A 16,984-nucleotide genomic window follows, 5' to 3' on the forward strand; every position below is an offset into this window, starting at 1 on the left:
TGTTTCAGTAGTTACAAAGTCGTTGGAGTAAGTTGTCTGTACTGAAGGACGATACTTTGAAGGAGATTAAGTAGATTTTATATTTAAATTTGTATACATAAAAATAAATGAAATTTGGAACTTTTGATCCTACTACGTATAAGTAAATACAAATATAGTATGTAATAATAATAATATAATTATAATTTTATAGCAAAAATAATAAAATACTAAACGGTACCATAATAATTGAACAATTTCGAAGACGCGTAGACACTAGACATGTCTCGTTTGGTCATCATAGCACATGTAACTGGAACGAAGTACAATGGGATTTTTTTCTGCCATTTTTTCTTCTTTGCCTGGCCTAATTGGAATGGCCCTGAGATTTGCTGTTGCGTTAACTTTAATGTCTTCAATCGTCGCAAAACGTTCACCTTTGAGTCCAAGTTTTAGATTTGGAAACAGCCAGAAGTCACATGGAGCAATGTCTGACGAATACGGGGGTTGTGGAATTGTAGAAATTTTTTTATCCGTTAAAAATTGCCGAACTGCAAAAGACGAGTGGCACGGTGCATTGTCATGATGCAAAAACCAACCATTTTCCCATTTTCTTTGCCTTTTTCGCCGAATTGAATCTCTTAAACACTTTAAAACTTCAATATAAAAACATGAGTTGACTGTTTGTCCATTAGGTACAAATTCCCAGTGAACTAACCCTTCATTGTCGAAGAACACAATCAACATGACCTTCAATTGTGATTTGACAACACGTGATTTTTTGGCCTCGGTGACGATGTTGTTCTGATGACTGCAATTTTGTCTCTGGGTCATAAGCGAAAACCCAAGTTTCATCGCCTGTAACGATTTTTGATAAAAAATCTTTTTCATTTACAGAACGTTCGAAAAGTTCAGCGGCAATCAATTTTCTGTTTTCCATTTGGTCTTCGGTCAAAATGCGTGGAACAAATTTCGCACAAACGCTCCGCATTCCTAAATCATCTTTCAAAATGTTTTGAACTGAACCATACGATATTCCTAATGCATTTGCCATATCTTGAATGCGTAAACGACGATCTGATCGCACCAAATTTTTAACTTTTTCGATTGTTTCATCATTTTTTGAAGTTGGCGGCCGGCCACTCCACTCTTCGTCTTCGAGTGACTCTTGACCATTTTTGAACCGTTTAAACCAATCATAAACGGCTGTTTTCTTTAATGCTTCATTGCCATAAACTGTTTTCAAACATTCAAGCGTTTCTGCAGCAGTTTTTCCAAGTTTAAAACAAAATTTAATGTTAGCGCGTTGTTCAAATTGTGACATTTTGAAAATATGCGTAAACTCCGTTTCGTATGGACACGATTATGACTCACATGAGACTAATGTAATTTTAACGACAAAACCTACAGATAGCTAATAATGTCTACTTTTAATTCCAATAAACAGATATTTGATAAGAAAAATAGTTTTTTTTTTTTTTCTATAAATAAATTCCGGGAACTTTTTGATCATACTACATAAATTAAATACATAAAAAAAAAAAATGAATACATTTTTTTCATATTTCAATAAAAAAATGTCGAATACAGACAAGGAATTTGAGGTATGTTCTTTCAATCAGTATTAGGCTAAGTTTATACAGTATATGTATATTATATAGATTTAGGTAAATATAATTTTTTTACAATTTTAGTCTTTGCAGCATTCAAGTAAATCTGAAACATTTTCGGCCTCAATTACTTCCGTCTCACCTACTACAAAAATCGGTACTGAAAAAAAAAGGTTTAAATAGAGATGTGCCATAACAATTGGTAACAATCAGTTATACGAACATTTTAATTTATGATAATGATAAATGTATAATTTTAAAATGTTTCTCATTATTAATACCCATTACTAGTTATTATATCTTTTATTTTTACTTAATTAGTAACTATATCTTTTCTATTGAAAGGTCTCTTGAACTTGATGAAAACTCCAACATTTGTATTTCATCTATTTATATTCCATAAAATATTGAAAATAATAAATATACTGAGTAAGCAGTTACAACAAAAAAATACTAATTTGAGCAATGCTAAAAATACCATAAATGGAGTGATAAAAACATATGAAGAAATGAGAAATATTGATCACTTTTCTGGAATTTGGGATAAAATTTCAAATTTTGCATCTAAAAATGATATTTCACTTGATATTCCAAAAAGTAATTAAATACTAATTATGATTAATATTAAGTAGTTAACACTTCAATTTGCTTTTGTATTATTTAAATAAATAGTAAAAAATATGTTAAATGTTAATGTAGTTATTATTATTTTTTTTTTTTTTAGAATCAAAAAGAACAGCATACTGAACCTTATCATTTAAGAGAATTTGATGTTACTGTTGCTACTGATGCAGAACAACAGCTACCAATACAATGTACAGAAACCATAGACAAACAAATTCAAAACTATCGGCGTAATCATTTTTACAACCCTATTGTTGATACCATTTTAAGTCATTTAAAATTAAGATTTTCCGAAGAATCGCAAAAATTAGCCCAAGCAAAAGAGAGTTTTATAAGTCTTGACTTTACCAATTCATTATATTTTATTAACCATTACAAGGTTTGAAAAATATTTTTAAATCCCTTTTAAATATTATATTAAGTAAATTTTTATATAATAAAATAATTCTATATTTAAAGATTTGTTTTCAATAAACATGGAGTGTTTGAAGTCGGAAATGACAGTTGCTAGAAATTTTGCAATTCAACTTGGTAACAAATTTGGCTTGAAAGAGTTAAAACAGGTAATCAGCAAAACTATTTATCCAAATCTGTTCAAGCTACTTCAAGTAGCCTTAGTTTTGCCGATTTCATCTGCTTTATGTGAAAGAAGCTTTTCTGCAATAAGAAGAATAAAATCTTGAACACGTACTACGATGGGTCAGGAAAGACTATCTGACTTATCGATAATTCATATTGAGAGCGATATAGTCATTTATAGTGACATAATTTTAAATAAGTTTGCTGAAAATAAGCGCCCTTTGTCTTTAAATTTTTGATAAATAAATAATAATAAAAAAGATATATCTTTTTTATATAAAATGTTTAGTTCTATTTGTTTGATTTGTATTTTAAATTTTTATTTATATAATATATGGTGTAGTACTATTGGGGTGTGTGAAGGCGAAGCCCCTCATGAGTTTGGTCTGTTTCCTCAAACATTTTTGGTGCTAAGCCCCTTAATGTTTTTGGGTGATTTGCGCTTATTGAATTAAAACCAAGATATACCTTATTTCATTGATGATGGACGACAACTGATCGATAATAATCGTCCTTCAATCCGAAGAACATTATTGAACATTTTATAAATAGATAAATATATATATGTTAATTTATATAATTTTTATACTTGGCCGATTATGATTTCTACATGGGAAAACCACATATGAAATCAAAAATATACTATAACGTACATAATAAAATAATAAATACAATATAGCATTTTCAATATTGCCACACTAGAAACAGTACAAACTATAAATTAATTTTAATCAGGCGTTTAAGCACACACAAAATCATCACATTGTTATGGGCTACGAGATTTATTGTTAAATATAAGTATACATGGTATAATATGTAATATTGCTAATATAAGTATTAGCATGACCATGTCACGTTTCGGGGAGTTGGATTTATTATTAATGATCATAACACGAGATAGTAGGTACATACTTTTATGAATCTTGTTGCATTTTCTACTTTCAACATCATAATAAACATCGCAATATTACATTGCGTGTTCCGAGATCGAGTGAAATACATTATTGCATTTGCACGAGTTGACAATTAGGGAAAGATTGCATCTTGGAGATTGTTTTTACCAAAAACAAGTATCAAAACAATTCCAAGAATAAATACAAAATGAAAGGCTATGGACTACAATAACAAGAAGCTTCTTCATATATAAGGGAGCCCAGAGATCAGCAATAGCAGATGTACCAGAGCCACAGAGACCTGAGCACCTTCACGGCACTCAGCCGCTTTTTGTATCAGTTACATGAACTTTATTTATACTTAATAAATACATTATTGTTCTTAAGAGTTATCATTTTCTTTTAAATAACACCTTGGACCTGGATCTGATATTGGCACGCAACAACATTATCACAATTATTCACAATAAACCAATTTTTAAATTGATTTATAAATATTATATTGTGATACTCATATGAAATAGAAAAAAAAATATAGCCAATAGAGGGAATTCAAACTCCATGAACCCCTCTTCTCACAATGAGTACGCACTGCATACATATATATCATGATATCACACCAAATTTATGCAAAAAACTAAATGGTATGCCAGTTTTTTATACATATAAAGTATTTTATATACTATCGAGACAGTACTGATGAAATAATGGAGGTGTCTGAGAGTTAAGACACCGAAAACAAAATAACACGTATTTCATACAGATAAATAATGTGATTTATAACACACTGCGCGTACGCGTTTTCCGAACCGAAATTAGGGACAAATGGCATACAAACGGCTCGCAAAAGACGCGTTCTACACAATCAGAGATCACACGGACGCGAAAAAAGCAAAACCGACTCACGTTCGTCGTTCAGAGAAAAATCGTAAAAATACGTTCGACCGGAGCCCGCCTCTGTTATCATTACGGATACGGCCGAGGACCTAATCTGCGTAAAAAAAACCGCACACGCACAGAACGAAAAAGACACGCTCTACGCGATAAACTCGATAACGCGACAGAAAATCGTCTCAAAAAACCAAAAAAGCGGAAAAAACTGTAAAAAGAGTTTAACAGTAATAATAACGACCGATAACGATAACGGTCGTCGGCGGCGGGTGATAACGGCGGTACGACATATAGATAGAAAAAAAATCTAATTTTCCGATTGGCAATATACTTATCGGATAAAATGCGAACTATTCTTCGTTTTATATTATAAGAAGAAGAAGGAGATAATAATGCATTTATTTAAATGGTGTACATTACATATTATATAACTATAGTGGTGATCTATTCGTCTAAACGAATGAGCTATACTAGAAGATTTTTTCATAATTTAAAAGAAACATTTAATACGTAACTACAATTATTATTATGTAAAATGGTAAGTTAAGAGTTTTAAAATTAAATAAATAAGACAAGTGTTTGTACACTTTGTACAGCATAAATTAAGCCACTACTATTACTTATTTAATGCATCATGAATCTGATAAATGGCAAAATCTCAATAGGTTATCCGTCTGGAAAATGATTGTCATATTATTGCCACTGTCAATTTCAGTTAAACTAAAAAATGAATAAATTGAATATGAATATCAACTTTATAACTACAATCAGAGTAAAAATAAGACACGAATATTTCATTTGAATACATATTATTATCTATGAACCTACCATACTTTTATTATTATAATTTTATTTCAACTAAATATTCTCCCAAAATTGGAGCAAATTTTTTTTTTTAATTGGATAATAATTTAGGGATTAACTTAATTAACCTAACCTTAACTCAATTTAAAGAGTATACTCGGTTAATTGTTAATTCATAATTTAGTCTTATAATAATTGAAAGACAATCTAATAATGTATTTTTACTTTTAAGAATAAAAGACATCGAATAACTAATTAAGAATTAAAAATAAATTGGGAGAATTAGTTATTAGAAATATACACTGTTAGGAAAATATAGTTGTAATAATAATAATTTTTAATTATTTATTAGATTAATCTAATTAGATAATTAGATAATTGTCCAAATATTTTGAATTCTAAATAACTATAATACACTGTCTACTACATACAGATACATTGGTACATGTATATCGTATATGTCTTGTTTCTACTGAATATAGTTGACATAAGAATGTCGATGTCAATTTGATATTAGATACGAGGAGACGAGGATTAAACTGTAGGTAACTTTTTTAACCCGTGTAAAAAATAAACAAGTTTCAAAGATAGGAATTATTTATTTTTCAAAGACAGCAATTATTTATTGAGTATACATTTTACTAAATTTTTAATTTTTTAAACTACAAAATCGTCATTTACAATACTTTTAGTAATGGATAATAAAGGACGGTGTTTACTGAAATATGAAACGTACTCACGAATTTCAAGCTTCTCGATGTGTCGATAAAATAGTTAATAAAAACATAAATAGTTGAAAATAGTAATTTTTATCGTCAATACATTTATTATACAACAGGCTACACCTAATGTTACTAATAGATCACAAGACTGAAGACACAAGCCACCGCGATTTCGATAACGTTCGTGTAATCGCTAATTAGTAATTCCCAGAAACCGGTCGACGCACGAACACATTCACACGTGAACGCACCAATGACGTCATGGTAACATTCTCGATGTCGGACAAATTAAAATAACCCCCTGCCATAAGACATATTATACATGTTAATAATTGTTGTCCTAAAATTGGGAAAATCGTTCATTAGAACAATAATATTTTAGGAGAACTTGCCTAGTGCCCACTCACATAGTCATCGTAACAGCAGTTGTTACAGCAAGCAATAATTTAAAAAATATAACTTATAGGCAAATGACGTATTGCACTATCAGACAATAGACATACTGAATAGTGAATAGTGAATTCTGATTAATGATTAATCTCACGAACTAAGATATACAGGACTGAAAACGTCATGATCGGCGGAGTGCGGGAGATGGGTCCACAATTGTCTAGCTAATCGTACACATCGATCTCAAGCGCCATCTATAATACAACTAAATGTACCAAATCACCAAGTTCCTTTTTTAATTTGCCGCTCAATTTATGTATATTTATAGTAATTTGCATGACTAAGTAGATCTATTTAGTTATGGTAAGGCTCTATGCTCTATAGAACATATAATATAACATATTATAACAAGTTCTATAGTGCCCTAGTTATGATAATTTGCAAAAATGTAAATTTTAGTTAATAATTTGAGAACTATTTTGTTATTTGGTATTTTAAATTGAATATATATTATACATTTGAATTACAAAATGCGTGTATGTTCTGTGGTTGGATGTACTAGCAGAAAAAAAAATCCAAAAACATCTTTACATAAAGTACCAAATGATTTAAAATTAGTTTGGAATACTGCTGTAAGTAAGGTGAATAATCAAAAAACACCTTTAAAATATGTTTGCTCAGAACATTTCACTAGTGATGATTTTTTAACATCATACTCTGTGCCAAGTGATATCTGCAGCAGTGTGAGTATCGTAGATGGTAGACCAACATTAAGTAGATATAATATTATGTAGATATATTTAGTTTTGTAACTTTGCTATTTAAATTATATACAGTTTATTGGTCAAAGGGTGAAACCGGGCTTAAAGAAAGGGGCAATACCTACAGTATTTGTACATGAGAATCTTATTTCTCAAAGTGCTCAAAATATTAATAAAGTATCTAATTTACAATGCCACACAGAAATATTTAGGAGGGAATTATTCAGACAAGAGGTATCATTTAAAATATTTTATACAATTAATATATTTCTATGCTTAATTATTATAAAACAATGAAACAAATGTTAATTTTCAAATTTTTATGCTATAAATGAAAGGTTATACAAGATCAACAGATTAATTCACAAGAACTAGCTACAGAACTAGATAATAACGAAATATGTCTGAGTAAACGATTACGTTTGAGCTGTTCTAAAGTAAACATTTTAATTTATTTAGAAAATATGTTTTGTGAGGATAAATATTTTTGTTATTCTAGGAGTATGACTATTTTTCAAACTTTAAATATAATGTAATTGAGAGTATGACATTACCAGTAGGATGGAATTTATACAAAAATGAAACGACTATAATTTTATACAAACCCTTAATTAATAACTTCAACATCGAAGAAAGTAAGAAACAATTAGTGATTGAAAAACAAATAGTTTTCAAAGATGATTTATCAATTGACTTTTATGTCAATAAGTTTTGTATTCAACCTGAAAGTATAGGAATGATTAAACTAACATATCCTATTAATATAGAATGTATAACACAGGCAATAATTACTTTTGATTGGAAATTGACATGTCAAGGTGGACCAAAACCTATTGATTATCCCGGTATTAATAACAATACATTTTCTATGTTGTCTTAATATTCTAACTTTTAGTTCTTGGTGAAAAAAATCTAACACAACTGATTTTATGTTTAGGAATACATCTGAAAAATGCTTATCTTGAAAGCAACTTTTGGCACCACGTTAAATGTCCTATCCTAATAGATGAAAAAAAAAGGTGCAATTACTGTAATACATTGTTTTCTTACTTAAGACACCGCAAATGTAGGTCTTTGATTACTAAAAACAAATATATAGGTTCTACACTGACTCCAACACGTCGCAGTGTGTTGAATAAAGTTATATAAAAAAAAAAAATATTTACAGAAATGTAATTTAAGGTAATATTTTTATTAAAATCATAGTGAAATTATATTATACAATATCAGATAGTTAAATATTATAATGTAATATTGTAATTATATTTTTATATGTATTTTAGATTTCAAACAAAAATATCTAAATTAAACACTGAATTAGAACAGTCCCATGTTAAAATTAAAAATATGTCTATCTCTTCTATAAATGATTTATTAGATTCAAACAATTTGAATGATCCACAGAAGTTAATTATCAAAGAAATAATTAATACAAGTAGAGCGACGATACCAAATAATAAACGTTACAGTGAAGACTGGATTTTATTATGTATTTTATTAAGGATTCGGTAATTATTATTTAATATTGAATTAAATATTATAATTAATGAAAGGTAATTCAATTTTTATAGGTCACCTTCTACGTATACATTTTTAAAACAACAAGACATTTTACCTTTGCCTTCTGTACGTACCACACGTAAATATTTATCACTTGTTAATACACAATGTGGATTTGACAAACAATTTTTCCAATTATTAAAAAAAAAATTTAGCATGCTTACTTCCAATCAAAAGCAAGGCATGTTAATTTTTGATGAAATATGCGTACGGGAAAGTATTAGTGTAAATTCTAAAACTTTAAATTACTCTGGACTAGAAGATTTTGGTGAAGATGTGAAAAGTTCAGGGTTAAAAGCTAATCATTGTTTAGTATTTATATTTCAAAGCTTAGCTGCAAATATCTCCCAGCCAGTAGCAGTGTTTGCTTCTAGGGGTCCTGTAAAAGGTAATATTATATTACTTAGTATAGTTCACACCTTCAACACAACCATTAGCTTAAGGAAGGTGTACAAACAATTAAAATTAATGTTATATATTTAAAATATTGTACTATTGTATTATCTGTTTGTTTGTAAAACATAATATATTCAGTTCTATTCTATAGTAGTTGTTGTCATAATAATATTGTAATGGAAATATTTAATAATAATCTAACTCAATTTATGTTTTGTGTTTTCTATGTTTTGTCATCTGTATTCTCACGCAATTTAACATTTTAAGGCCTGTGTACTGTGTTTTGTGTATTGCATGTTGATGTTTCAAGAAATATTTGATACGTGTAAAATAAATGATTTATAATTTATTTTATAAATCTACTGTCTTCATACAATTCTAAAGCACATTTGACTATGTATAACTTAGTTCATGTTCTATATTCAATATTTGATAATAACAAGCAGTAAGTTATTTTTTAATGAAAAATATATGTTTTAATAATGTTTAATTTTTTATTTTAAATGTAAATTATGAATAATACTCAGTTTTAAATAATTATAATAAGTATAGTTCTTGCTCAGCTCGTCATAAAAGCTATTTGCCTTCTGGAAGGTATTGGTGCGAAGGTCAATGGTGTGGTTTCTGATGGAGCATCAACCAACAGAAAACTTTGGGCTGAACTTGGAGTTAGTGGTCAAAAAGGCCAAGTAAAAAATTATTTTGAACATCCTCTGAAAAACAATAAAAAGGTGTACATGTTTTCTGATGCACCTCATCTAATAAAAAATGTCAGAAACAGGTTGTACAACAAAAAGAGTTTAAGAGTAAGTAATATAACTGAACACCAAACAAGTCAAACCTTTTGCATTTAAATAATACTTATAAGTTATAATATATATACTTAGGAGTCTCCAGAAAAGCCTTTTATTAGATGGTCACATTATGTAGATGTATATATGAATGATATAGCAAGAAATTCAAACTCTCCAACCAAAGTATGCCCTAAAATAACACCAAGACATATAGCTCCAGACAATTTTGCTAAAATGAGTGTGAAACTAGCCACTCAAGTAACTAAACAAAATATTTATATTTTAGACATTATTGTAGAATTGTAGATGATAATTTATACAAATTTGACAAATGGTGTTGCAGATATTCAGTGATTCTATGGCTAAGGGTATTCAGTTTTATAGGGAATATATTAAGATTGATTCATTAAAAAACAGTTATGAAACGCAAAAATTTACTGAAAGATTAAATTTATTGTTTGATGTTTTGAATCGAAAATACCCAGCTGAAGGGATTAAAAATGATTTTAAAGTAGGCAAGTATGCTAAGTATAGTATCAATTTTATCAATTTTAAGTTTGGAAACTCCCAAAATTACTATTAGTGATTTAAAAACCATTTTTAATACTAATGACATCACAGAAAAAAAAAAAAAATTGAGCACTTACGTAAAACACTAGATTCCTATGTGACAGTAGGTTTAGAAGTAGAAGATGTATTTGATAATAATGATCATAATTATTTTAAAGTTGACACAGAAACCTGTGTTTTATATTATATATGTGGATACATAACAAGGTACTTCATGAAGCATATAAATTGCAAGGTCTGTCAGAAGGCAATAGTTGGTAAGTATAATTTATATCTACATAGGAACACTTTGAAACTGATCAATCTAAATCTAAAGTAAATATTAAAAAAGTTAATAATTTTTCAGGCACAACAGATTTTTGTGATAGGCCGGAATCAGTACTGACAAATTTAAAATCAAGAGGAGCATTAACTTACCCAAATAAGATTTTATTTTCTTTAATTACAGAAATTGAAAAATCATTTTCTAAATTTTGTGATTACAGCGATGCATTTAATTTGACGGTTAATGATTTTTTTTCAGGCTCATTAAATAGCATTAAGTGGCCTTGTAGTCAACACAAATGTGATACATTAACTTCAATTTTGTCATACTACATTACCATGCGAATGCGGCAGTATACACAAATAGTTAATAAAAATGTTGCAAAAGTGAATGCTAAGAAGAAAAAATGTTCTAAACTTACAGTTTCATAAATATTAAAATATACCTACTATAGTACAAAAATATTAGATTTTTTTAATTTATTTTATAATTTTTTATCAAATGTCAAAAATGTATACTATGATTAAAATTAAAATGAGTAGTAAACTAATTGGCTGGTAGAGTGCGCCAAGAATCGATGTGTACTTTTCGTTAGTCAATTGGGTTCCCTGAGATATTTGGTCGTTTCCAGTCCTGTATATCTTAGTTCGTGTTAATCTAGTCTTATCTTGTGATTAGATGTTAAAATTAAATGCCGATTTAGGATTTGTTAATTTTGTATTTTTGTCATATAAGCTTTTTAGGTTTTTCCGTTTTTATTCGTCTAGTTCTTCTTTGTCTGTACTCTACACAGCGCACACTGCTATATAGTTTGTACTGTTTTAATGTTTTGTTGTTTTGAGCATAGTCACCAGTCAGCAGTTAGCACATGTTTTGGTTCTATTCCTCGATTATTTAGCATTATACATTAATCAATTGGTAACTATTTAGTATTAATTTAATTTTTCAGATACGGACACAAGATAAACTGTTAAATTATATTTTATTATTTTTTCTTCGGTTTCAATACATCATATTTCTTATAGTATTATAGAATATATTTTAAATCCAATAATTATTCCTCAAGTTTATTTAATAGTTATTCACATACTTAGTTAAAATTGAAAAATCGACACATACCTGACCACCATGTCTAACAATTTTATTACATTTAACATTCGCCGAGAAAAAGAATTGATTGAACTTAAGTTAGAAACACCTTCAAATATATCTGGATTCATTGAAACACTGGTAAATAAATAGATTTTTACTTAACTGTTACATTATTAATCAACAATTTTACTAATACCTCTTAATTTTATTTTTTTTCTTACACATAAGCTTCTATTCATTCTAGTATAGACGATAGCTTAACAATTTATTTAATTTTTATCAATATGGTATATTCTATAAATTCAATTTAATTTATGATATTTTATAGAAAAATGAATTAAAGTTGGAGGAAACAGATGAAATAGTGATATTATACCCAGGACCTGATGGAAAAATGGTGAGATAATTTTAATATTATAATCTATTATTTTCAATTAACTCTTTGAATACTGCATAAAAATATGACTACTTATACATGTACTTAGGTACTACAATAAATTTACATAGTTAAAATTTTATTTTTTTTATAGACTGTGCTTCAATCTGATGATGATATTGAATTTTTAAAGGTAAAATTTAGCAGTATAACATAGTATTAGGTTTATTGATTTAAAATTATTTTATTTCGCTCATGAATTATCAAAGTTATAATTTTATTTCATAAGAAACTAATCGTTGACATTATTTTTTGGCATTTTTTAGTATTGTAACTGATGAAGTGGATTGGCATTAAATTAGCTTTTTTCTCATGAACTTCATTAACTTATTTTAAAATATTGTCAATAATTAATTTTAAATGAGATATTTTGGCATTCAATTTTTAATAAACAAACAAAAGAGTATGACGTTTAATATTGTCATATTTTTTGTCTTTATTTATATATAATCATTAAGTATTAATTATTAACTTAAAAACTATACTTTTATTTAAAAGTTTTTTAATTTTAAAAAATATCCAAATAACAGAAAGTTACCTGGTGGGTGGGTGATAATTTCTGTATAGACATAATAAACAAGTACTATTATATGATGTTATTATAGTTAATCTTTACGAAGAGTTTTTGAGAAAAAAAATTTAATATTTATAGAATTATACATTTTACACTTAATTATCTACTTATTAACATTATATATCAATTATAGAAAACAAAACTTTCATATAATGTTGTAACCCAAGAAATTTATTGCAATGTTGAACTTGTAGTAATTGTAGTTCATAAATTGCCAAATGACACAAACGCTGAACTTATGGTAATGTGAAATTGTATTTTACAATTTTATATAAAAAAGAAAAATATTAATTATAATTTAAATTTCAGGTTTTATCAAAAAAAATAGAAAATTTAACATTTCAAGTCAATAAATTATCAGATGAATTTACCATGAAAATTGATGAAAATAAAACCAATACCTTTTCAGCTATTAGGTATTTTAATAAATACATAAATACTAGTATTTATAATTTATAAAACTCATTCAAGTATATGTATAGGTCGATTTTGACGGAGTACTTACAGATAGATTCTGGAAACAAATTAAAGGATTCCTTAGGTAAGTTTGAAAATTGAATATGATAAGTTCAAATATTTTATAATTTTTTAAATAAATGTATTAATTTAGGCGATGAAGACCTAAAAGAAAGTAAGCCCGGTGTATATGTACGTCCAAAAAAAACAAAAAAGGACAAAGAAAAGTTATCAACAACTACTTCAGGGTCTAATAATGTAAAGTTACAATATAATTTCCACAATAATTGAATTCAAATAAAACCTATATTAAATATTACAGAACTCATCAACCATTTTTGAAAACATAAAATCGGATACACCCAAATCACTTCCAAATGTTATACCTAAAGATATTGATGTTTTATTAGAAATGTTAGTAGCAGATGGATTTACCAACACGATTCAGAATATTATAGTATTGAAGAGATTCGACAATGACTATGAAAAAGCCAAAACTTATTTAAAATCATCTATTGCATAAAATCAATCATGATTTTTCTTAAAATTGTAATTCATTTAAAAAAAAGTTAAATTATAAATACCTACTATATTGTACAAGGAAAGTTAAAAAATCTTTTATGAACCTAAATTCAATTAATATTTTTTGTATTCTTAGTATTTTTATTTTCTAATTAGATATATGTTACGTTATTTTTAAAAACATGATTTATTTTATATTGTTTTTAATTTCAAGTATAAATAATATTGACAACAATATTTTGATGAATTGTTTGGAAAAATAAATATATTACAATAATTTTTATTTTCTAAGTAATTTTAATGATTATCCAGAAATCCAGGCTCCAGCCAATGTTTTACAAAAACATTAATTAAAGAAACTATTATTATCTTCCTTCTCCACAGTAACAATGGCACAAAGCTATATTATTATTGTTAAGGTAACCACTAACCTGCAACAATTAATTAATTTTTCATTCTTTATTCACAACTGAAAGTGTTAAGCATTAGCTGTACATAGTCCAACTTCTATAAAAATTTAATAACATTACACCATAGATTAAAATATAAATTTTTCTGACTATACAATTTATAATAAACTTGGCATTACTGTGTGGGGTTTTAGTCCCATACCCCCAAAATACATTATATGTTTAAAACACGCATAAACATAAATTTCTAAAAGTTTCTATATCAATGATACATTTATGGTTAAAAGTATATTTTTACGGGGAAGACATAAATTACCCACTATACCAGTGGTTTCCAACCTGGGGGGCATATACATATCACTGGGGAGGCGCAAGCAGTGATCACAAAGTAAAATTTTTATTCATCAAATTTTATTATATTTAAAATGCCGCTTTAATACTATATATTATTTACAATTATTTATATTTTATAATTACTATCATCAATATAAAAGTAGTCTTTCCGAATATTATATAGTTTATTTGTAAAATGTAAAGTAAACAAAAAAATTATAATTTTTTCAATTTATAGGTGGGGGTGGGGGCGCGAGATTTTTGAAAATCTAAAAATGGGGGCATAGAATAAATAAGGTTGGAAACTACTGCACTATACTTTTGAAAAATGTGATATTTCAGCTTTTGTTCTAATAAGCGGTTTATTATAAACCTTATTATTTGGGTAATACCATGGTACCTTGAATACTATTACAAATATTAATTTTAAAAATAAATAATAGTAAAACAATATTTTTTAAGAATCATTAAATACACATAAAAAAAGTAGGCAAGTAATGTACTGCTGTACATCAGTTCATTAGGAGGATCACTGTTAATACCGTTATTGGTATGCTAAATTTGAATTTAATGATCTATTATAATATATGAAAAACAATTTTGAGCGGAGATGGTTTGTCACCCTATATCATTAAGTATATTTATTTAATGATATACCAACATGGCTATTAAAATCATTTATTTTACTTTTAGTACTATGATTATTGATTAGTAAAAAAATTGTTATGTATCTAATTTTATTGTCTTATGATATATACAGATGGATTAAGTTCATAGCATAGATATTATTGCGTAGGGTAAAATTCATAATGATATAACATACAATATATACATACAACATTTAAATTCCCAAGAATGTTTTAAATTATAATAAGATAAATTACATTGTTATTTATTGTTTAAATAAATAATTTTTTTTCAAAAACGTAATTGTTGTCTTTATACATTTTTTATATTTTATGATTTCAACATGAACAACTTACAAAAAATTATGTATTATATATTCAAAATTTAGATAAAAAAAAAGTGAATGGTTTATAATTTGATTATAATTATTAATTAGTAATTTGTAATTTTTGAGATTTCAAAGGTGTATTTTGTATACATATAATATAAATAGTAAATAAAATAAAATAACAATGATAGATTGACTAAGTATGATCATTAATAATCGTGATAAAATCTTATGATAAAAGTCTTTGCAATAATGCTAAATGAAGTTAGGCAAAAGCCAAAATGACATTTTTTTCAAATATTGTGTGGCAATTTGCATTTGTCCGACAATTTTGAGGTTTGCTTGATTTTAACTTCTAGCTGTAACATACATATAATATAGAAAAGATGATTTTAAAAATATATACAATTTTATTAATATATAAGAATCAATAAAAATAAAAGATAGATTATTACAATTTTTTTAATTTTATATTAAACACTTAGTATTCCAAACTATACTAAGTATGTCATACTACTCACAGTTTTAGTCCCTAAGTTATACTTGAAAAAAATTAAATTCTTTTAACATTTTGTCAGGTTCACAACTGGAATTCCTGGCTGCAGCAGCAGCAGCTAACAAATTCCGTGAGCAGTAAGTTATTGTTATCTATATTTTCAGTAACTAAATCTTCAACAAATCTATTTGTTCAATTTTTTGATTCTGATGTAATCTTTAACTCTAATTGACTAAAAATAATAAAATTGAATAGATCTGTATGTTAATGAAAGTATTGAGTTTAAGTACTTCTATGAGGTTTCATAGTAACAAATTAATATTTTCTTTATTTTATTTTGAATGTACTGAACTTAAATTATTTTGAAACTTATCGTTGATTGAATATACATGATTATTGATGCTTAACACGTTAAATTAAAATGTAGAATGTTTACCATGTACAGATTCTATCAAAGATTAAAAAAATTATATCCTGTGTATGGAAATCAATATAAAATATGACTAATTTATTATAAACCATTATGAAATAAACTTACTTACTTTTAAATAATATTTTTTTTTACCAACACTGAAAAATTCGTTTTTATTCAAGTAATAAATTAATAATTATAAATAGTACTTCACAAGATATTGAACGTTTAAAGTGAAATCTGGGTAATTTTATACATAAATAATTGTAAAAAATGACTTATAGCCTAAAGGTAACACCACAGGGCACAGATATATAAAAATATTTTATACATATAACTGTGGGTAACACAAATTATAACGTTCAGAATGGAGATTAGATACTACATGATACACTGATAAAGATATATCTACTAATAAACAATGATTATTACCATTTATTAGTCTTCAGAACCTAGTTAT

At 26.9% G+C, this 16,984-nt stretch overlaps 3 protein-coding genes and 1 long non-coding RNA gene across 6 annotated transcripts; 2 read left to right on the forward strand and 2 right to left on the reverse strand.

Annotated features, from left to right (window-relative positions):
- Positions 1-890: 890 nt before the first annotated feature.
- LOC112599646 (protein GVQW3-like) lies at positions 891-1,303 on the reverse strand. The gene is made up of 2 exons (XM_025346637.1): positions 962-1,303; positions 891-908 (listed from the first exon to the last, which is right to left on the reverse strand). The coding sequence occupies exons 1-2, from the start codon at positions 1,301-1,303 to the stop codon at positions 891-893; spliced, it is 360 nt and encodes a 119-aa protein (XP_025202422.1).
- Positions 1,304-7,022: 5,719 nt separating this feature from the next.
- Positions 7,023-11,272, forward strand: LOC112599660. Its single transcript, XM_025346662.1, has 11 exons — positions 7,023-7,235; positions 7,329-7,487; positions 7,592-7,690; positions 7,753-7,795; positions 7,886-8,098; positions 8,632-8,761; positions 8,825-9,219; positions 9,762-10,015; positions 10,097-10,261; positions 10,347-10,830; positions 10,920-11,272. The coding sequence occupies exons 1-10, from the start codon at positions 7,023-7,025 to the stop codon at positions 10,584-10,586; spliced, it is 1,911 nt and encodes a 636-aa protein (XP_025202447.1). The 3' UTR covers positions 10,587-10,830; positions 10,920-11,272.
- Positions 11,273-11,459: 187 nt separating this feature from the next.
- Positions 11,460-14,005, forward strand: LOC112593618. 3 transcript variants are annotated; one of them, XM_025338105.1, is made up of 9 exons: positions 11,460-11,756; positions 11,905-12,068; positions 12,259-12,327; positions 12,461-12,499; positions 13,074-13,181; positions 13,250-13,356; positions 13,423-13,481; positions 13,551-13,654; positions 13,719-14,005. In XM_025338105.1, exons 2-9 carry the CDS (start codon positions 11,967-11,969, stop codon positions 13,917-13,919), a joined length of 789 nt encoding a protein of 262 aa, XP_025193890.1. In that variant the 5' UTR covers positions 11,460-11,756; positions 11,905-11,966; the 3' UTR covers positions 13,920-14,005. The 3 variants fall into 3 exon arrangements, with proteins under 3 accessions (XP_025193890.1, XP_025193899.1, XP_025193907.1); XM_025338114.1 differs by having other exon boundaries at positions 11,917-12,068; XM_025338122.1 differs by having other exon boundaries at positions 11,933-12,068.
- Positions 14,006-15,744: 1,739 nt separating this feature from the next.
- LOC112597795 lies at positions 15,745-16,872 on the reverse strand. Its single transcript, XR_003114856.1, has 3 exons — positions 16,655-16,872; positions 16,138-16,344; positions 15,745-15,975 (listed from the first exon to the last, which is right to left on the reverse strand). It is a non-coding gene; the product is annotated as an uncharacterized LOC112597795 (long non-coding RNA).
- Positions 16,873-16,984: the final 112 nt, after the last annotated feature.

The sequence above is a fragment of the Melanaphis sacchari genome, unplaced genomic scaffold (genome assembly GCF_002803265.2).
Source record: "Melanaphis sacchari strain LSU unplaced genomic scaffold, SCAv2.0 Contig0_pilon_pilon, whole genome shotgun sequence".
In the NCBI taxonomy this organism is placed as follows: Eukaryota; Metazoa; Arthropoda; class Insecta; order Hemiptera; family Aphididae; genus Melanaphis; species Melanaphis sacchari.